The following is a 22,477-nucleotide window of genomic DNA, read 5'->3' as shown; positions in this document are numbered from 1 at the left end:
CTTGTCCTTAAAAGGTTATTTAAAGTCACAACTAAACATACAGACAGAAGCCAGTAATGGCCTCACCTGACTCAGCAGCAGCCAGTGAAGCCTAATGCAAAGACCACCATACTGAGCTGTGTCCTGCCTCAGAGAGAGTCAGAGGAACCTGGTTACCGCAGAGAGCAGCGAGCTCCTCCGCCCCCTGCCCAGAGGCAATGAGCCGGCACTTTGTTATCTCAGCTCATTGTAGGCTGGGTAAGTTGCTCACTCAGGGCTGGGTCCTAACACACCAGAACTATTAGATTATAAAGGAAATTGCAATTGTGGCAGCAACTGTCACCTCGTAATGGGCCAAAATGGTCTGTGCAGGAGAGCTCAGAGTCTAGCCCTTCGGTCCGTATTCCTAGCAGTGTAGGGTGAGTGCTGAGTAGGATGGAGAGAGGCTGGATCCCTGCGGGATGTTCTAGAGGAGATTTGGGGCACTGAGAGGGCAGGAGCTGGTGCCTGTCACAGGTCTGTGGGTGCTGCCTGAGAGGGGTGGCTGAAGCCATCTCTGTGAAATGCCCCTGCCCACTGCTGCATCTGGGAGGTGGGACAGCAGGACCCTCTGGTCAGTCGTACCTGGTGCTGTGGAGCAGCATGAGTATGGATGGATGGTCCTTGAACCTGGCCAGGAAAAGATTGGCCTTCAGAGCCATCAATGCCTGTTGCAGGGCCTCTCATGTCTGAATAATTCAATCAGCTCCCGACCTCTGGAGGCCTTGCGCTGTTCCCATCACTAACCAGGACACTCCAGTCTCCTCAGGGGCTCCCAGAGGTGCTATATTGTGAATCGATCCCTTATTGTTATGAGCGATGAGGGCGGGTGACATTTGCCCTGTAACACAATGCGGGGGACAGGGAATTTCTATTGCACTGCAGGGAAATCTGAGTGCTGCAGAGCCGGCAATGAACCACAGCTCCACGCAGAACCAGAGCCTGAGCTTGAGCAAATGTTTGGAGAGGAAAAGGTTTTTGGCAGAAACCCTGGGCAGCAGAATGTTATAGCACCTGACCTGTGGGATGGGAACTTTCCCATGTTCCCTTTGTTAGCCAAAGGCACCGCACTGACATCACATACCAGCCTGCTGGGTGGAATTATCTCAGCCAATCAGAACCCAGATATACTCTTCTCTTATGGAGCTATAGAAATAGTTGCTACTTTGCGATATAGTGTTAAATAGCAGCTATCAAAGAGAATCATTTTTAATTGAGCAGGACTGGATAATTGGCACCTAATAGTATTAAAAGATGTGACTGAGCAGTGGTTGGAAGCACTAATGTTGATTTTTATAAAATGTTGAAACACTGGGAACTTTTGGAGAACTGGAGGAAAGAGAATGTTGTACCAATGATTAAGAATGGAAATGGGATAACCTGGGGAACTAGAGACCAGTTAGCTTCAGACTGATTGTCACTTTATTGATATAATCTGGGATCATATAGAACATGGTTGCAACCAAGGTCCTGTAGTGGCACCAAATCTTATGTAAAGGGGGTCATATAAGGTGTCTAAGACCAGGTTACAGGTTTCTGGTTATGATTATGCTGTCTGTATGTCTGTATCATTTTGTAGTTGAAGTTATGAGTATTGGCTGTATGCTGCCTATTTCAAACTTGTGCTGGGTTACTGGGAAAGATTCCAGACAAGTTGGTGTCAGCTCTGCTTAGCCTGCTTGATGGCCCATTAAGGACCATCACCTACACAAGTGACCCATTGAGAGGAAGGCGGATACGCCCTGTGACTCACTGGAGTGAGCAGAAACTGGCCCATGTGACTGCAAACTCCATTTTGCTGTAACTTTCCACAGTAGGAACAAAGGAGTGTTCTTACACCTGGAAAAGTCTATATAAGGCGAAGGCCTCATCTCCATTTTGTCTTCAATCCTGCTTCTTCTACCTCTGGAGGGACTTTGCTGCTACAATCTGAAGCTCTGCACAAAGGACTGATGACCCATCCCAGCGGGGGATGTTCTCCAGAGACTGGATTTAAACCTGCAGTTTACTTCATCACTGCTACAAGCCTGAACTAAGGACTTTGCCATTACTGTATGTAATTGATTCCAGTTTAACCAATTCTAGCTCTCATCTCTATCTTTTTCCTTTTATGAATAAACCTTTAGATTTTAGATTCTAAAGGATTGGCAACAGCGTGATTTGTGGGTAAGATCTGATGTGTATTTATGCGGCAAACTACACCGTGATTTACACCGACGCCCTGATCGTCGGGGGCGCTAGGCGCCTGGACCCCTGTAACGAACGTGTACTTAGGGCCTGTGGGGTGGGCCGTCGCTATGCGCGACTCCACGTTTGATGGTCTCGGACACTATCCGGTTCCAGGGACATCTAACCGAACACATCACCGGCCACCGCCAGTACTAGGAGTGAGCCGATGTGGCTCCACGCACCCACGGGGGGGAGGGGAAAACCCTTACAAACCCCCTAAACTACATCCCCTGAGTCCTGAACCCACCGATCTGGATTCCACCTCGTGAGGGTCACCCTGTCCCATTACCCGGCCTGCTTGCTCTAATCATGACTATGTGTAACCCATTAGATGAGCGATGTACCTCACTGCTCCCTACTACTATACTTTGACCCCACCCACCGTACACCCGCATTGGGGACATTACAGACTGTATGTACTATATGCTAACCCATAACCAAATACCAGCGTCCCCCCATACTCTGTATGTTGCCCCCGATGACTAATGACTGACATGCCAAACTCTGTGTATCATCCTTATTTAAATATTCTCTAATAAACATATTGACCTGGGTCTGGGCTTGGTCCTTTGGGATCGAGAGAACCTTTTTCTTTTACTGGGGTGTTGGTTTTCATAACCATTCATCCCCAGGACGTGTGGGACTGGTGGTGATACTGGGAGACTGGAGTGTCTAAGGAAATTGCTTGTGTGACTTGCGGTTAGCCAGTGGGGTGACCCCGAAGTCTTTTGTCTGGCTGGTTTGGTTTGCCCTAGAGGTGGAAAAACCCCAGCCTTGGGCTGTAACTCCCCTGTTTAAGCAATTGGTCCTGAATTGGTACTCTCAGTTGGGTCCCGCCAGAACCAGCATTATTACACTGATCATGGAGAAAATCATGGAAAATCTGATATAGGCTGCAATGAGGAAAAATCAAGGCATGGCACCATAGTTACTGGCAAACAGCCTGGGGTTTTGCTGAGGTTACAGAAATGGTTGATAAATGTAACTGTGTTGACATGATAGACTTAGACTGTGTAAGGCATTTGGCTTAGTCCTGCTGGATATTCTGATTAAAAACCTACCGCAAAATAGTTTTCAATGCCGCTCATACTAAATAAAATAAGAACTGGCTAACTGATGGATCTCACAAGGTAGTTGTCATTGGAAAATTATCATCCACCAGTGGTGTATGTAGCAGGGTATTGCAGCCCATTCAATACCTTCATGAATGACTTATAAGATAACATATAATCACAGCTGGTGATATTAGCAGGTGACAGAAGAATTGATGGGGATGGGTCAGTTCTACTCTAGTGAAACCAGACACTTTGGGCTGGACATATACGTCACTAGCTCTTTACCAGCATGGTCTGTAACAGGCCCATCACTTCACTGGCATCAAAGGGGCTGACTGCCGACATCACTGTACGGTTTGGGTTGTCACACACCTCCCATCACCGCAAAGGTGATACGTGGGGGGTCATGTGGGGTCAAATGCCGGCCAGTGCAGGGAGTGGAAGGGGCGGGACCAGATCCCCTTTTCATGCCAGCTGCTAGGATGCTGTTCTTTGGAACTGCTACAGCACAGCAGCTGCCTGCAAGGCAGCCTGGCTTGGGGGGAGGCGTTGCAGTGATGGGCCACCCCCCATCCAATCTAAACTCCTGGAGACAGGGGCCAAGAACTGCCTCCCCAACTCCAGCATGCCCAGCCCTTGTTCCCAGAAACCAAGCCTGGGCATGGAGGGGGCCACTGCTGCTGCCCCTCCCCAGCCAGGCTCTCTTGCAGGCCCTGCTGTGCTGTCCAGAGCAGAGACTGGGAGTGGCCAGCTTCAGCTGCAGGAGAAGCAGTTTCCTCCCACTCGTCGCCCAGGCCCAGCTGCCAGAGAGCGCAGACAAACGTGCCAGAGAGGAGCCAGCACAGCAGAAGGACAGAAGCTCTTCCACCTCCAATAAGATGAGGCAGGAAGACAGCGGGAAGATCGTGGCAGCCCTGGGATGGGGGCAGGCAGGGGAGGAACCATGTGCGGCAGCCACGTGCCCTCCCTTTTAGATTGTGCTCCCCCAGTATGGGAGACACCAGTCATCTGCAAATACAAGTGAACCAGAGGGAGACAGACCCCAATTTACAGCACGTGACTTGAGACCAATTCCTGCCACAAGAGTCACTCAGGGCTTGGGGCTCAGGGCAGGTGGAGGGTGCTGAGCTTGGAGGGTGCTCAGTGCTGGATGCTCAGGGAAGGGGTGGTGGTGACAGGGGTCATTCAGGCAGGGAATCAAACCGCTGCTGTGTCCCCCTCATCACACCCTCTGCACAGGAAATCTGCTCCATGTGTTGGAATTTGACAGCCCTGCATATACCCCAGAACTGACAGCACTGCAGTCAGCCATTTTGTATGTTCAGCCACTGCCAGTTGAAAACCAAGCGTCACGTTGCTAGGAATAACCTGAGGCCTCTGTGAGACAAGGTCAGACAGGTGCATACTTGCCGTGTGTTCATCAGAATGGGAGGATAGGACAGAACTTTATGGAAGAGAGTGAGTGGATAGAGACCTTGGTTTTTGGTGCCCCTGACATGTTGTTCTCGCTAGAAATACTAGAAATGTTTGGAGATCATGAGCAGTTTGTTGAAATTAGGAGAATTGGTGACCCAGTGGAGGTGATTGTGCTTAGCCCTGGGAGTCACTAGAGGTTATGTGCTTGGTCAGAGTTAGCGAGAAAAGATTAGGTAAAAGTAAATACCTGGGAGCAGCCAGAGGAAGCTTTTATTCAGGTAAGAAGCTGACATCTAAACTCCCCATTAGGTAGACATGAAACAAAGCCGCTGGATGCCCAGCTGGTGATGACTGGAAACCATCTCAGACTGGGATGTCTTAAACCTAGTGTGTGTGTGTGTGTTTGCTTCTTAATATCTAATAAACTGTAGTTTTAGAGTAGCGCACACTTGCCAGTGCCAGGCTGTGACTCAGCAGCAACAACGCTCGCCCTGCCAGCCACACCAGCGCATCTCAGGGGACAGCAGAAAGCTGAGCAGAAGCAGCAGCAGATTGTCATCTCTTATCTGTGTTGTCACTGGGTTCAAACTGTCACATCTGGTCCCATTTCGAAATTCATCCTCCTCCTGCCCCCTCCCCCCTACGTGGGCCCTCCCTCCTGCTGGGCTATAAACTCCCCGGGTACCAAGAGCCCAGCACAGGTTGAACTCCAATACCCAGTGCTCTGGAACAGCCACCTAGACAGACAGACAGACATGCAGACAAACGGACAGGTGAGTCCCTTCCGGACTGGGTGCTGGGCTCTTGGTAGCAGCCAAGCCCTGGGATGGGGCCTGGTGGCCGGACTTGCCCTGTGTGAGCTGCCTGGGCCCTGGGACAGTGTCTAACTGGCTCTCCATCCCTACAGCCCTGCCTCCCTCCCTTCCGCCCACATGGACCAGAGCTGAGTGTCCTGTCCCAGGGATCAGTGCCCAGGGCCCCACCCTCCCTGGCTGGCACTGAACCGGGTGTCTCCCCCTTTGTGTGGCCTGGCACATCACCCCCTGCAGATTGGCCCCTGGCCCTCATCCCACTTTGGCCCTCCCCCACCCCAGGGATATTTCATAAGCCCTTCCAGCTCCCACCCCGACGGAGCAGGGAGGCAGGAGGGGTGGGGGAACCCCCTATAGCAGATCAGGGAGGGCAAGAAGGGTGTGAGAAGCCCCCACAGCTGTGGAGGCCTGCGTGGCAGGGAGCTGACAAACAGTCTAATCTCCAGCAAAGCTCACCCTTGCTGCGGCTGTGGAGTAACACGGGGACCCACAGCTCTGGGTGTCCCCAGTGAAACATTCCAACTATGGGGCGGGTTTGTTTCCAGTGGGGTCCTGCAGGGATCAGTTCTCAGCCCTACACTAGTTAACATTGTTATCAGCGACCTGGAAGGAAACATAAATCCAGCACTGCTAAGTTTGCAGGGGGCACAGAGTTGGGGGGATGGTAAATAGTGACGAGGGCAGGTCAGTGGTGGGGAGCGATCTGGATCTCCTGGTAAACTGGGTGCAGCAAACAATATGGATCATCATGGCTAAACGTAAGTGCAGACACCTAGGAACGCAGAACACAGGCCAGACTTACAGGATAGGGGCCTCTGTCCTGGGAAGCAGGGTCTGTGTAAAAGATTTGGGAGCGGGGCTGGGTAACCAGCTGAACATGAGCTCCCAGCTCAACGCTGCGGCCAAAAGGGCTAATGCAAACCTGGGATTCAAAACCAGGGGAGTCTCAAGTCGGAGCAGCGAGGTTATTTTACCTCTGTGTTTGGCAGTGGTGTGACCGCAGGTGGAATCCTGTGCCAGTTCTGGTGTTCCCGGTTCAAGAAGGATGTTGATAATTTGGAGAGGGGTCAGGGAAGAGCCACAAGAAGGATTAAAGGATTAGAAAACCTGCCTTACAGTGCTAGACTCAGGGAGCTCAATCTGTTCAGCTGAGCAAAGAACAGGTTAAGGGGTGATTTGATTCCAGTCTATAAATACCTACATGGGGACAGATATTGAGCAATGGGCTCCCCAGTCTAGCAGACGAAGGTGTAACACAGTCCAGTCCTGGGAGCTGAAGCTAGACAAATTCAGACTGGAAATGAGGCAGAAATTTTTTCCAGTGAGAGTAACTGGAACAACTTCCCCAGGGTCGTGGTGGATTCTCCATCACGAGCAATTTTAAAACCGACACTGGATGTTTTTCTAACAGCTCCGCTCTAGGCACTATTGTGGGGCAGGTCTCTGGCCTGTGTTTTACGGGGGTCAGACCAGGTGATCCCAACGGTCCCTCCCGGCCTTGCAATCTATGCATAAAATTCACAGCAGGAGTCAGCTGGTGCTTGGAAATGAGATGAGGGAAGTTACCAGGTGTCACGAATTCACAGGGTCTGTGCTGTGCCCGGCCTTTAAACAGTCTCACTAGCCCCAGATACAAGCAACCAAACCACAGACATGTGAGATCAGAGTCAGTGTGTGCTGTTCCTACTGGAGCATCTCTCTGCAGGGCGGCTCTCCCATTCGACCCCTTCTCCCCGTCATGGTGCAACTGGGATCCCAACCCCCACCATGGGCTGAGTAACTATCACCCCTCCCCGCCCCAATCACATGGTGTTGGGTTTTCAGACACACAATCTCCCTGGAGCTGGAGATCTGAGTGTGATTCAAACACCTGTTAGTGGGGAAAGGCCCCGGGGATGGGGTCAGTGGATGTTTCATGTACCAGGTGCTGGGTGATAACACGAGAGGCTCCATGTTTCTAATACTAACCCAGCTCTCTAGTCAGAGAATGATTGCAGAGGTGCTGCACCTGCAGCTGGCATTCTAGCCACGTGCGCACAGACTGGCCTCCACCCTGGTGGCACTGGGGCCTCTTCCAAAATCTCCCCTCCTGCCACCTGTGCCCTCCCCCCAAGTTCTATGTAGGTGGCTACCGAGGGGACCTGCCAGCACCAGCACTGGGGGGAAAGGGAGAGTGGGAGATGCCATATGCCCTTCTGAGAACCACTTTGCCCTGCAAATGGGACCCTGTTGCCTGAGACCTGGCCATCCTGCTGACCCCAGCTCCTTCCCATCTGCAGCCCTGGTCTGGGGAGTCCCTGGAGATGCTGCTTGCAGATCCCAGCCACTGAGGAGCTGGGACCTGGCTCTCTGATGGGTGCCCAGTTCTGTCCCTGGGGCATGGCTCAGTGAGGACTAGAGGCAGAAGGGCCTTTTGGAACCAGGGACATGGGCTTCAAGATGGGTCCCTCAGGGCAGAGATGGGATCCCTCTCGGGGCCCTTCCAGCCCAGCCAGGCCCCTTAGCAAACAGCCTCAGTAACAAAGTGCCTTTCCCTGTGAAATGTCTCGCAAGGGATGGGGGGGGGGGGTGTTCTTGGGGGGCTGGTTTCTGGCTCTCATGGCTCCCATCTCCCTTATCTGTTTCTCACAGGATCGGGAAGTGAGAAGATGTGTGGCTGCCAGTCGCCTCCTTCAGCCTCTGCCCTCCTCGGCTGCCTGATCTTTAACCCCCTCCAAGTGGCAGGTTGAGACCCTGCTTGCCCCCTCCAAACTGGAGCCCCTCCAGGTGGTATTTGCTCTCCGTGGGATATGAATTCATTTCACTCAGGGCCAACCCATCCACATCATAGACTCATAGGCTTTAATTGATCAGAGAAGGATCATTAAGAGCATCTAGTCTGACCTTCTGCACAATTGTAGGCCACAGAATCTCACCGCACCCACAGCCCCTGAACAAACCTAACTAAGCTGGAGTTATTGAAGTTCTCAATATTGTGGTTCTTGAAAGACCTCAGCGCGACGAGAGGACCCATGCCTCATGCCTGCCAGAGGAAGGTGAAAAACCTGCCAGGAGCCTGGCAATCTGCCCCGAAGGAAAATTCCTTTTCCCACCTCAAATATGGTCGATCAGCTAAACCTGAGCATGTTGGGCAAGCCTCACCAGCCAGCCACTCAGGAAAGAAAATTCCTGTAGTAATCAGATCCCATTCCAGATCTACATCCACGCATATGCAAAAGACCACTGGACATGTTACCTGCAGAGTTAATCAAAGATCATTGGCCAGAGGTTAATTGGCCAAAAATTAAGGCTACCCGCAATCAGACATTCCCCATCTAAACTTATCAAGTTTAGTCTTAAAACTGAAATACGACTTTTATGCCCCACTTCTTCCCTTGGAAGGCTGTTCCAGACCCTTCAACTCTCTAATGCCAAAATCTTCGCTAATTCAAGTCTAAACTTCCTAGTGTCCAGTTTATATCCATTTGTTCTTTGTGTCCACATGGTACTAAGCTTTAATAATTCCTCTCCTCCTAATATTTATCCCCTCTGAATAATATTATAAAGAGCAATCAGTATCCCCCTCAAACCTTTCTTTGGTTAGGCCCTAAACACAGCCAAGCTCTTTGAGTCTCCTTTCATAAGACAGGTTTTTCCATTTCTCAGGATCATCCTAGTAGCCCATCTCTGAAAACCTGTTCCAGTTTGAATTCATCCTTCTTAAACACGGGGAGACCAGAACTGCACACAGTATCCAGAGCGAGATCTCACCAGTGCCTTGTATAATGGTACTAACACCTCCTTATCTTTGCTGAAATACTGCGCTGATGCATCCTAAAACTGCATTAGCTTTTTTAACGGCCATATCACATTGGTGGCTCATAGTCATCCTGTGATCAACCAATACTCCGAGGTCTTCCTCCTCCGTACTTCCAGCTGATGTCCCCAATTTATAACTAAAATTCTTGTTGTTAATCCCTAATGCATGACCTGCACTTTCAACTCATTAAATTTCATCCTATTACTATTACTCCAGTTTACAAGGTCATCCAGATCTTCCTGTATGATAGCCCGGTCCTCTCTGTATTGGCAAATACCTCCCGCTTTGTGTGCCATCTGCAACTTATTAGCACATTCCCACTTTTTGTGCCAAGGTCAGTAATAAAAAGGTTAAATAAGATTGGTCCCAAAACCGATCCCTGAGAACTCCACTATAACCTCCTTCCAGCACTGAACAGTTCACCCTTCAGTACGACCGTTGTGAGTCTCCCCTTTAACCAGTCCTATCCACTTTTCAATTTCATAGGTTGATCCCCATCTTTTCCAATTAACTAATAAATTCCCCATGTGGAAGGCATGATCAAATGCCTTACTGAAAAGGTAAATTAGATCCACTGCATTTCCTTTGTCTAAAAAATCTGTTACATTCTCAAAGAAGGAGATCAGGTTGGTTTGGCACGATCTACCTTTTGTAAAACCGTGTTGTATTTTGTCCCAGTTACCATTGACCTCAATGTCATTAACTACTTTCTCCTTCAAAATTTTTCCCAAGACCTTACATACTACAGATGTCAAACTAACAGGCCTATAGTTACTCAGATCATGCTTTTTCCCTTTCTTAAAAATAGGAACTATGTTAGCAATTCTCCAGTCGTACGGTACAACCACTGAGTTTACTGATTCATTAAAAATCTTGCTAATGGGCTTGCAATTTCATGTGCCAGTTCCTTTAATATTCTTGGATGAAGATTATCTGGGCCCTCCGATTTTGTCCCATTAAGCTGTTCAAGTTTGGCTTCTACCTTGGATGTGGTAATATCTACCTCCATATCCTCATTCCCATTTGACATCCTACCATTATCCCTAAGCTTCTCATTAGCCTCATTAAAGACATATTGGAGAAGCCACCACAGCTGGGTCCCCAGAGCCCCTTCTCCACCAAACCCATTAATCCAGACCCCAGCCAGCAGCTCAGCACCTGCCCGAGGAGAGAGGCTGCTTCCTGCTCCCCCTGGCTCTGAGTGCAGAGAGAATCACTGAGACCTATCGCTGCTAAGTGTGAGAGATAGGCTGGGAGTTAAACCCTCCCCCATCTCCCGCTGCTGCCTAGGGAGTGACTTTCCCCTCTGTGTGCAGGGTTCCATCCTACCCAGGGAACAGAATGTGCCAATAATGTCGCAAATGAGTCACGTCCATCTTTTTTCATTAGGCTCAAAATGGTGCCTCTTCGTCAACCTCATCCCTCTGATTTTGATACTTCAAAACCTTCCCTCTTTCTCCCCTCCAAAGAAAAATCCTGAGATCAAAGACTATTTCTCTCCTGTTGCACCTCTTCCTTCCTTAGCCCCACAAGTCTCTGCAGTTACTCCACATACTGCTAATCCCTCCCCCACCCATCGTCAGTAGCTCTCTGCATTCCCTTCCCTCTGTGGGTCTCAGCTCTCAAGGAATCATAGAAATGTAGGGCTGGAAGGGGCCTCCACAGGGCACCTAGTCCAGCCCCCCCATACTAAGGCAGGACCAAGTAAACCTAGATTATCCCTGACAAGTGTTTGTCCAACCTGGCCTTAAAACCCTCCAGTGATGCGGAATCCACAACCTCCCCTGGGAGCCTGTTCCAGAGCTTCCCTGCCCTGAGAATTAGAAAGTTTCTCCTAATATCTGACCTAACTCTCCCTTGTTGCAGATTAAACCCAGTGCTGCTTGTCCTGCCTTCAGTGGACATGGAGAACAATTGATCACAATCCTCTCTATAACAGCCCTTAACATACGTGAAGATTGTTCTCGGGTCCCCCTCAGTCTCTTTTCTCAGGACTAAACATTCCCTGTTTTTAACCTTTCCCCATAGCTCAGATTCTTTAAACCTTTGATCATTTCTGTTGCTCTCCTCTGGACTCTCTCCATCTTATCCACGTCTTTCTGAAAGTGCAGCACCAGCCTGGACACAGAACTCGAGCTGAGGCCTTGCCAGCGCAGAGCAGAGCAGGACAATGTCCTCCTCTGTCTTACACACAGCGCTCCCATTAACACACCTGTGACAGTCCTCGCTCGGGGGTTGGTGTGTAGGGAGTGTCCCCTAGTGGTCAGGGCTTAGGCCCATGACTTACTGGGCATTTGTTGGCAGGGGAGCCCAGGCCCTCCCACTCCACTGGGCTCCGACCCAGGACCCTTTGAGGGCTCTCAGTGGTCTCACAGCCACAGCTGCTTACAGCTGTCCTCCCTGGGCCATTTCCTCCCATCCCCACCCCCGTGATTGTCCCCAGGTAGGGACCTTCTGGCAGCTGCATGCATGAGGTAGCGCTCTTCCTCTCTTGGGTTGGCAACTGCCTCCTCCTTCGGTATGGCCCCCTTCCTGGGCCAGATCAGCCCTAGGGCCTTCCCCTTCTAGGGCCGTCCAAGCCAAGTGCAGGAGAATTAGCAAAACTCAGAGCCCATGGGAGGGGGGATACTCCCCTCTCAGGCTGTCTCTGTAACAGGTCCTCCCTTCCCTCAGCCGGGGACCTTTGGGCAGCTGTTGTGGGGAGAGATTCTGCCTTTTCCTCATCTCCTCTTTCCTCTGCTGGAGCTGCAGGTCACAGGTCTGCTCTCTTCCCTGCTCTTTCACCAGATGAGCTGCTCCCCTGCCCTTGAACTCCTCCTCCAGTTGGAGCATTTCCTACAGGTGTGGTGGAGTAGCAGTTCCCTAACATCTGCTTGCTCAGTGTGGGGTTTGTATACCCCATCACAGAACCCCAGAGTGATATCAGCCTCTTCTCAACTCAAGGGTGGCTCCAGACACTAGCTTATCAAGCAGGTGCTTGGGGCGGCCACTCCAGAGCGGGGTGGCACTTTCAGGTATTCGGCGGCAATTCGGCAGAGGGTCCCTTACTCCCGCTCGGAGCGAAGGACCTCCCGCTGAATTGCCGCAGATCGCAATCGTGGCTTTTTTTTTTTTTTTTGGCTGCTTGGGGCTGCAAAACTCCTGGAGCCGGCCCTGTCTCAACTGCATCACATTGTTGACTCATAGTCAATTTGTGACCCACTAGAACCTTGAGATCCTTTTCAGCAGTGCTACTGCCTAGCTAGTTAGTCCTCATTCTGTACTGGTGCATTTGACTCTTCTTTCCTAAGGGTAGTACTTTGCAGCTGTCTTTATTGAATTGCATCTTGGTGATTTCAGACCAATTCCTCAATTTGTCAAGGTCATTTTGAATTCTAATCCTGTCCTCCAAAGTGCTTGCAATCCCTCCCAGCTTGGTGTCATCCACAAAACTTATAAGCATACTCTCCATTCCATTATCCAAGTCATTAATCAAATGTTGAATAGTACCAGACCCAGGACAGACCCCTGAGGGACCCCACTAAATATGTTCCCCTAGTTTGACAAGAAAGCATTGATAACTACTCTTTGAGTACGGTTCTTCAACCCAGTTGTGCACCTGCCTTATAGTAATTTCACCTGGATCACATCTCCATAGTTTGCTTATGAAAACGTCATGTGATACTGTGTCAAAACAATTACTAAAATGAAGATATATGAAGTTAACCACTTCCTCCCACTCATGGAGCCAGTAACCCTGTTAAAGAAGGAAATTAGGTTGACTTGGCATGACAAGGCATGTCAATCTGATCTTGACAATTCCATATTGGTGATTACTTATAACCCAAGGATCCTCTATATACTTACAAATTGATTTTTTAAATAATTTGTTCCCGTATCATTCCAGGTATCAAAGTTAGGTTACTGGTCTATGATTTCCCCAAGCTTCATTGTTCCCTTTTTAAAGATAGTTACATTGCTTTCCCTTCTCCAGTCCTCTGGGACCTCACTCATCCTCCAGGACTTCTCAAAGATAATTGCTAATGGTTCCAAGATTTCTTTAGCTAGTTCCTTAAGTATCCTAGGATGAATTTCATTAAGCTCTGCCTATGTGAAACAAATTATCTAAACATTCTTTATCCGGTTCTTTCCCTATTTTGGCTTGCATTCCTTCCTCATTGTTGATAATATTGCTTGTGTTAAGTATCTTGTCACAATTTACCTTTTTAGTGAAGACAGAAACAAAATAGGCATTAAACACCTTCACCTTCTTGATGTCAGCTCTCCTTCCCAGCTAAATAATGGACCTACACTTCTTTGCATGTTTCTCTTGCTCCTAGTGTGTTTATAGAACCTCTCCTTATTGCCTTTTATGCCCCTTGCTTGGTGTAATCACTTTGTGCCTTAGCCTTTCCGATTTTGTTCCTACATGTTTGTGCTAATCTTTTGTACTCTTCCTTCACTTTTATCCATGTTTGCACTTTTTGTAGGGTTCCTTGTTGATTTTTAGGTAATTGAAGAGCTCCTGATGGAGTCATACTGGCCTCTTATTGTTCTTCCTATCTTTTCTTTGCTTCAGGATAATGTGCTGTTCTGTCTTTAATATGGTCAGTTTGAGAAACTGACAGCTTTTCTGAACTTATTTTTCCTTTAGATTTTCGCCTGAAGGGACTTTACCGATCAGATCTCTGAGTTTGTTAAAATCAGCTTTGTGAAGTTCACTTTGTTTATTTTGTTGCTCTCACCTCTTCCCTTCCTTAGAATCGTGAAATCTGTCATTTCATGATCCCTTTCACCCAATTGACTTCAGACTGCAGATTTGTAACCAATTCCTCCATGTTAGTCAGAACTAAGTCTAATGTGGCTGTTCTCCTTGTTACTTTTTCCAGCTTTGGAAATAAGAAGTTTGTCCCAATACATTCTAAGAACATTATGAAAATTTTATGTTTTGCCATATTACTTTTCCAACAGATATCTGGGACGTTGAAGTCCTCCCATTACTGTCTTGTCTTTTGGATATTTCTGTCAATAGTAGACTCCTAGCATATCACCCCTCTTTTTTCCCCTTTTATCTTTACTCAGAGACTTTCAGCTGGCCTGCTTCTCACCTTCTGGACCTCAGAACAAGTGAATATATTATTGGAGTATAACGCAGCACCTCCTCCCTTTGTTCTCTGCCTGTCCTTCCTGAACAAGCCAGACCTCTCACTACCAATAGTCCAGCCAGGAGATTTATCCCACCAAGTCCCTGTGGTGCCAATTAAGTCATAATTTAGCATAGATAGTAATACTTCCTGTTCTTCTGTTTATGTCCCATACTCCTTGCATTTGTGTATAGACATCTGAGATGTAGAGCAGGTTCCCACACAGTTACCCCTCTTGTTGCTTCTGTGACCCCATTGTAATTTTCCATTTCCCCTCCCCCAACATTTAACCTTCTTTTAAGGTCACCTGTGGGATTCTGTCACCTGCCCCTTTTAGACCTAGTTTCAAGCCCTCCTCACTAGGTTGGCAAACCGGTGTGTGGTGTCCCTTCATCCTCTGCTATACTCCAGTGTCCCCATGACACCCAGTGCTGCCCCACCTCACCCTACAGTCCCTTGTGTACTCTGACTTAACCCCCTTGCTACCCCTCCCCGTCAGGTTCCCCAGTGCCCCTGCACAGAAGATAGGAGGTGACCATCATCCCTGAGGGCAGCCCAGCTCCTGTCCTCTTGGGAAGGGAGATGGGGGTAATTTTTACTAGGACAGTCGCACTGCCACAGACAAAGGGGGCGAGGGAGTGGGCGCTGTTTTAACTGAGTGGCTTCAGCCCCACTGAATGTGATAGGAGATAGTGGCTGTTCTGAGAGAAGTCAAAAGTTCACAGGATTTTTGAGATCCGGAGAAGCTGGAATGATGACAACTGACATCTCTGCATCCATTCTCTTCTCCTAAACAGCCTCTCCCCGCAATGTCCTCTCTCCCCATCCCAACTCCTCTCTCGGATCAGGAGTAGAGGCCCCGTCTTGTCTCAATGACTGGCTGTACTACCGTGACCACTGCTATGGGTTCTTCCCTGAAAAGATGACCTGGTCAAAGGCTGAGGTACAAGACTCCTTTCAGGGATCCATGGTGTGTTGTGGGTTAGTTGGGAGGGGCGGACGCTGAAGGGGTTTGGTGACACCACTGGTCCCTGGCCATAGATGCTGGAACTAGAGGTACTGGTGGTGCAGGTGCACTCCGAGCTTGAAGTGGTTTCCACTATATTCAGAGTTTATAGCTTGGTTCAATGACTCGCAGCACCCTCACTATACAGTTGTTCCAGCATCCCTGTGGTGGGGTAGGGAGGCTGCAGAGGTGATGTGGCTGGTGCCAGGCCCTGGGGCTTGGGAAGAGGCACAGAGAGGGGGCTCTCTCCCCTCAAAGCCATCCCAGCTCCTGCTGCAGCCTGGCTGGGCAGGACCCCATGCCAGTGCCAAACAGCGTCCTCGTGCAGGGGGGTAACAGGCCTCACTGATGTCCCTGCCACAGGTGAAGTGTCATTATCAACACAAGGGAGGCCATCTCGCCTCCATTCTCTCTGAGGCAGAAGGGGACGTGGTGGCCACATACATCAGCCAGTCAGGCTCCAAGGATGACGTGTGGATCGGACTCCACAGCCCCCAGCATGTGAGTGACCAGAGCCTGCTTTGCTTCTGGCAGTTGCTCCCCCCTATGACTCTGTGTCCCAGGAGCTGTGCAGAGACCATTTCCCATGAGTCCTTCATAGGGGCTGCCAGGATCTTCCTCCCCCTCTCCTACCCGCCTTCCCCCTGTCATGGGCACCAGGGTCTCCCATCTGTACTTCACCTTTAACTCCTGCCCTCCTGCACCCTTTCCACCTCCATCGTATTTTAAGGTCTAACTCCCCTTTGGCTTTGGTCTTCTAAATACAACCAGACCCTGGTCTCCCGGATCATCAAACGAACCTTTGACCTGAACCTGTTTCTCCAACTACTGCCCCATTTCCCTTCCCTCTCCCACTTCATGCAATGCACTGTGCCCTCCCCCCACATCCTGTCTCCACTCCACCCTCACCAAGTTTTCTAGCAACTTTTTCCTGCCCAAAACTTCAGTCTCTGTCCTCCTTGATCTCTGCACTGCTCCTGACACTGTTGGTCACTCTGTCAGCTTGGGGATCCTGTCCTCACTTGCTTCTTCTTAGGAGAGCCCCCAGCTCCTTAGGGCAGGGAGACGAAGGGGGAGCAGTCACAGGCTGGGAAGGAGGCCCCAGATAGGGACTTAGTAGTTGCAAAGGTAACCCTTCTGCCAGGTGGAGAGCGCAGCAACCAGGACTGGGTTCGATATGTAGGGCTTCCTGTTAACAATACAACACAGAACTGTCTCGAGCCCCAACCTGGTAACCTGGGACAAGTACACACCACCCCTGGTCACGTCTAAGAGGCAATACTTCCCCTCTGATAACCACTAAGTGTGAATGTAGAAAATGAATTTTTAATAGACCAAGGGAAGGAACCCAGTATCAATTTGGGGAAATGCCACAATCAGGATTCATAAATATAAAACCATGAGCAAACACCCCTCCTCAGAGTATGTTGGGTAGCATCCTTCTGTTTCAGATTTTGAGTCCAAAACCCTTTAATTTACCTATGATGGGTTCCCCTCTGGGGTGTCACCTGGAACTGGGGTACCACTGAGCACCCTGACTCACCAGCCTTGGCTTCCTCTCACACTGTACTGCTGTGACAAGCTGCAAAGCCCTCCAGCCTGCACTTTCATCAGGGACACACCCTGCTGCAGTTACATGCAGGCTCTCTGACTACCAGCTTCCCAATTTGGGACCCCAGAGCAGCACTGTCGTATCCTGGTCAAATCTGGCCGGTGTAAGGGTTTGTTACCCGGTTTGACTCAATGTGAAGAGAAGAATGCACACTGTGGTAACCAAGAAGAGGTTTCCCCCAAACATTCCAGTCAAAACTCACCGGTTTAGATTGAAACAAAACAAGTTTATTAACTACAAACGATAGATTTTAAGTGATTATAAGTGAAAGCAAACAGATCAAAGCAGATTACCTAGCAAATAAACAAAAAATGCAAACCAAGATTAATAAACTAAATAGACTGGATATTAATTAGCAGATTCTTATCCTAACTGATGATACAGGCAGACTTGTAGAGTCTCAAGGCACAAGCTATGCTTACTTTGTAGCTTGGATTCCCAGGTGTTTCATACACAGGCTAGAAATCCCTTTAGCCTAGGTCCAGCACTTCCCCCAGTTCAGTCTTTTTTCCTCAGGTGTTTCCAGGCATCTTCTTGTGTGGGGAGTGAAGGACCACAGATTATGTCACTCTCTGCTTTATGTAGCTTTAACATATGTCAGGAATCCTTTGTTTCAAAACTTGGTTCCCAGACCAGTTTGTGGAAAAATACTGACATCCCAAGATGGATTCCAGCATCATGTGGCCTGGCCACATGTCCTTGTAGAGTCATAGCATATCTCACTCACAGGCTGTCTGTAGTGTTCTCAGGAAGGCTCACCAGGTGGGAGATAAGCTTCTCTGAAGGCCTATTGTTCTTTCTAATGACCCATTACCCTGAATAAGCCCTTTACAACCAGCTATTTAGACTGAAAGCATGTTGTCAAGTGGGTGTTACCCAGGTGTAACTACGTTTGAAGTACAGATAAATAGTCAGTATTTATACCTTCAGATAGAAAAATGATACGTGCATACAAAGAGGATAATCATATTCAGCAAAAAGAACAGGGGTACTTGTGGCACCTTAGAGACTAACACATTTATTTCAGCATGAGATTTCATGAAATAAATGTGTTAGTCTCTAAGGTGCCACAAGTGCTCCTGTTCTTTTTGCAGATACAGACTAACACAGCTGCTACTCTGAAACCGGTCATATTCAGCAATCATAACTTTTCCAGTGACACCTCACGTGACTTATCATGCATACAATACATTATAGTTATGCTATAATCCTATCATAATAATATCACCATGAAGAATATGGGGTGCAGTGTCACAGTACCCCTCCCTTCTCTGTCTACCACACCCCAGTCAAACTTCTTGTCCTTAGTCAGTGAACACCCTGAGTTCAGAGGTGCACCTGCATGTTCACCTCCCAGCCTCACTCCACCATCCAGGTACTTGCTCTGGCATCATCTGCCCTGCCAGATGGCCACCTCTCTGCTCTGCTATTTGCTGAGGCCCACCAGGCTTTTCCTGTGCCACTTGTCACCAATGCACATGGTCACTTTCTCTTGCCACCTGCTTCTTTTCTGTGATCACTGCAGGTTGGTCTGCTGAGGTTCCACCCAGCTTTCAGTGACTTTTGGCTGTCTATGGGGAGCCTCACTGCTGAAGTAGGCTTGGCAGAAACACTATCCCACAACAGATTATTTCATCTTCAGTATGCACTTAACAAAACAACCCCTAATGGAACCTTAAGTAGCTCTATCTTTGACCAGTAGGGAGGGGCAGGTTAAACCATTCCTAGGACTCTTAACTCACACCCATGCCCAACTCTCAAAGAAAACATCTATCTCCACCCTTTACAGGGTCTGGCATCTGGAACCCTGCTTAGCGAGTTCATTTCAGCTAAGGGTGACCCCCTCCGTCAGGACGGGCTAAGCACGGTTCTGCTGCCCTTTACTGATACAGTAGGATCACAACATTTCATTGGCCTGTGTTCAGTACTAAAGTGATTTGTAACCCAACACCAGACAAAGTGGAATACTTTGCCATCCCAGCTCTGTCTGCTCATACCTAGCCAGAGTGGGTTTGTTCGTTTAAATACAGTCTGGTCCTGAAGCCAGGCTCATCACTAAGTCTCAGGGAAGAGCTCATTCAAGCTTTGCTCACATGAACGTAGGACTGGAAAGAACCTGCATGGTCACCGAGGCCAGCCCCTGCTATGGCAGGCAACACCATCATGTCATCCCCTTTGTAAACTTGTCAAACTCCAGCTGAAGCTTTGTCTCCACCATTTTCCTTTCCCTTCAAACTTTTCAGTGTGGTGCTGGGGTCAGGAGGCACCCTGAACAGCACACACAGACTCAGGCTATGGATCCTGTTCCTCAGGACCTGAGTCTGGATTGAACCCAGAGCTGGAGAAGTGCAAGGCTCTGTATCCCATTTGTTAGTCTCCTCGGCCATCTAGCTCCCCTTGGCCTGAAAACAGATTGAATCTAGTACTCTGACCCCCAAAGCCATCGCCAGCACTGCTAGAGGTGAAAGACACCATGTTCCCATCTCTGATTCTACTGAGCTAGCCAGTCCTGATAACTTGGGGCCAGATTGGTGCTCAGCCCACTACAGGGAAAAAAGCCCCATATCCCGTTCCCTGACCCATCCAGCATCTCCGTCACAGATGCAGTTTCCTTTTGCTTAAACAGGATGAGATCACCCATTTTAAAACCACCAGTGCCCACGGCGGGCTGTGCCCATGGGGTTTAGGGACTAGGATATACTCTAGAGAGACTCTGTTCCATTACAAGATGTTTTGTTAATTCAGGCAAAGAGCTTTGAAGGTAGAAGATGACGTTTACGTGCTAAGTGTTACTATTGGATCAGGCCTGTTCCCCTGAGCTGGCCTCTTCCCACCCACTATCCCACAGCCCTTCCCCAACTTTCTCCCTCTGCCTGTGGAGGGCACTTCTATATTGGATTTAGGTGTTTCTATGGTGCCTTATCACTACCGTCTCTTCTCCCCGGGACCCCACGACCTTTCTCTCCTGTCTCTGCAGGACAAACGCTGGATGTGGACAGATGAGTCGCTGTATGATTACAGTGCTTGGAACCCTGGGGAACCAAACAATGCGGGTAACATTGAGTACTGTACCGAGCTGCTGAACTTCAGGGGTAAGCAGAAGGTTCAAACACACATTCACCTACAAAGGAGCCAAGACAGGACCCTGGCAGAGATGGCCTCTTGTCCAGGCACCTTGCCTCTCTCCCTCAGCTCACACTGCCGCTCTGCAGAGATAATCCCCTGATCTCACCGGGTATCTCCTCCCCCAAGCATCCCAGTTTGAGGCTCAGCTCCAGTCAGAGACAGGCCATACAGTACATTTGGCCCCAGATGCTCAGTTAAAGGGAAAGACCAGAACAGAACTATTGCCCACTAGTTGATATCTAGGCAGGGTATGTGTGATATCTTGGTGAGGTATCAGTTGGTGCATTGGTGGCTTTTGCCACTCTGATTCTGGAGGCAACCAGGGGGTGTTTGGGCTCCAGGGCAGTTTAGATCAACCTCAGGGCTGCTCTGACAGCGGCAGTAACAACCTGAATGGCCAGAGCTCCCTGGCTTCAGCCACACCCTGCCTCTCCCTTATGCAAGGGGGACAGACTGGGCAGGGCAGCTGTCTCTGATGGGTTCCCCTACACACGAGGAATCCCCAGCTGGGTTGTTTAAGCCAGCTTCCAGCTATCCATGTTGCTGGAGTGGCATGGAGGGGCAAAGCAGGGCTGGAGATCTCGTCCCATTTGCTGGCAATAGGAGGGATGGCCAGCTGAAAAGAAAATCTCACTTGCTAATTAATGAGTGACTCATTGTTCATGGGGCCTGCTAGTCACATGACTCACCCAGCCTCAGATGGAGTTTGAGTGTTCAGCAGCGTTGGCACAAATGATCCTTCCCTCAGACTCACACTGGGCAGGATTTGCTTTTCCATTATCTCCTACTGAAAGTGTCACTCATCCAGTCATGGAGTGGGAGCAATGCCATGTGATCTGCATGACCAATCACATGCTCAGCTAATAGTTAAAGTGTGCAAAACCAGTGTGGGAATCGTTTCTGAATAATGGTCCTGAGGCTGTGGGGCTCTGCAAACAGGAAAGAGGGTGAATGTCAAAGCAATTCATCAACCAGAATCCTTTGGGGAGAGATGCTGCCCCTGGGCCATGTCCATATCCAGATGTGCAGGAGATGGAGGTGGGGCCGGCTCATTCAGCACAGAGTGAGCTGGTGTCCCTCTTCCTGAGCTTGTGTCTCCTCTGGCACATAGCCAGGGCTCTTGTACTCTCCTCTGTGGCCTTTTGAGGGGTATTGGGGGGGATGGAAGGTAAAAGAAGTTGCAGATCAAGAGGCAGCGTGACCTAGTGGACAGCTACAAGACTGTGACTCCAGAGACCTGGCTTCTGTTCCCAGCCCTGCCACTGAGCTTCTGGGTGACCTTGGGCAAGTCACTTCCCCACTCTGGGCCTCAGTTTCCCCTCCCACCTCTTGTCTATTTACACTGTGGTCTCTCTGGGGCAGGGACTGTCTGTCAGTGTGTGCATGGACACAGCGCCTAGCACCAAGAGGCCCCGTCGTGCTCTCATTAGACACATTCCAGCACAATAGAAGAGGGTCTTCCACTCTCACGCTGACACAGCATCCCTCATGGAACGATGGAGCCTGTCCCTGTCTGAGGCACATGGGCCTTCATCTCCAGCCTCCTCATGCACAGGAGCTGGGGTCTTGTCTCAGCAGTGTGCAATGGGGGGCCGGGGGCACTGTAAGGGCAGGAATGGCCCCACTCGCCCTTCTCCCACACCAGTGATTTCTGTTTTGCCTTCTAGGTTTTAAGAAATGGAACGATATTACCTGTGACAAGCAAAATGCCTACATTTGCAAGTATCAACGCTAGCAAGGGGAGTCACTCGCCTGTGCCTGAAGTGGGAGCTCAGAACCCAAAATTCAAAAGAACTGAGCTCCTTGGCCATGATCAGACAACGTCCCAGACATTCGGATGCTTTTGCTGCTTCAAGGGCCAGTCCCCTCCCTCCCTGAGAGACCAGATCTCACTTCCTCAGCTGCAAACTCTCTTCCCCTAAGTGTCTCTGATCTAGTTACATGCCTGCCCCTTCCCTCCCTTCCTCTCAATGGCTGCGGCACATGACAAGAATAAACTCTCCTGAGCATGCACGTCTGTGTGTGTCTCCTCTGTCCCATTCCTGGCCCTGGTGCAGATGAGTCCATCCAGCCCCGCCCCAACTTTGTCCTGAACCACCCAGTTCCCACTGGAGGAGAGGAAGGGACCCCCAGAGGGAGGCAGGATGGGCCAGGCCTTTTGAATAAGAGGCAGGACTTTGTCTCAGTTCTGCAATACCCAGAGTTTCCTCTTTGCTGGCCCACCCTCCCTGTATCATCTCATCCTGGTCTCATCTCCACTCAGGCACTAAGTGCCTCAAAG

The 22,477-nt window shown here is 49.6% G+C and overlaps 1 protein-coding gene across 1 annotated transcript in view; it reads left to right on the top strand.

Moving 5' to 3' along the window:
* LOC116822849 (C-type lectin-like) overlaps positions 1–22,207 on the top strand; it is a 47,153-nt gene extending 24,946 nt beyond the window's left edge. The window contains exons 2-6 of the mRNA XM_032776997.2: positions 14,391–14,435; positions 15,250–15,395; positions 15,822–15,959; positions 20,048–20,162; positions 21,864–22,207. Of these exons, the coding sequence (XP_032632888.2) occupies positions 14,391–14,435; positions 15,250–15,395; positions 15,822–15,959; positions 20,048–20,162; positions 21,864–21,931 (512 nt within the window). The 3' untranslated portion in view covers positions 21,932–22,207. The remainder of the gene's footprint in view (positions 1–14,390; positions 14,436–15,249; positions 15,396–15,821; positions 15,960–20,047; positions 20,163–21,863) is intronic.
* The last annotated feature ends 270 nt before the right edge of the window (positions 22,208–22,477 follow it).

Source organism: Chelonoidis abingdonii, chromosome 1, assembly GCF_003597395.2.
Source record: "Chelonoidis abingdonii isolate Lonesome George chromosome 1, CheloAbing_2.0, whole genome shotgun sequence".
In the NCBI taxonomy this organism is placed as follows: Eukaryota; Metazoa; Chordata; order Testudines; family Testudinidae; genus Chelonoidis; species Chelonoidis abingdonii.
The sequence above is the reverse complement of the archived record's forward strand: the minus strand, read 5'-3'. Positions and strand labels throughout refer to the sequence as shown.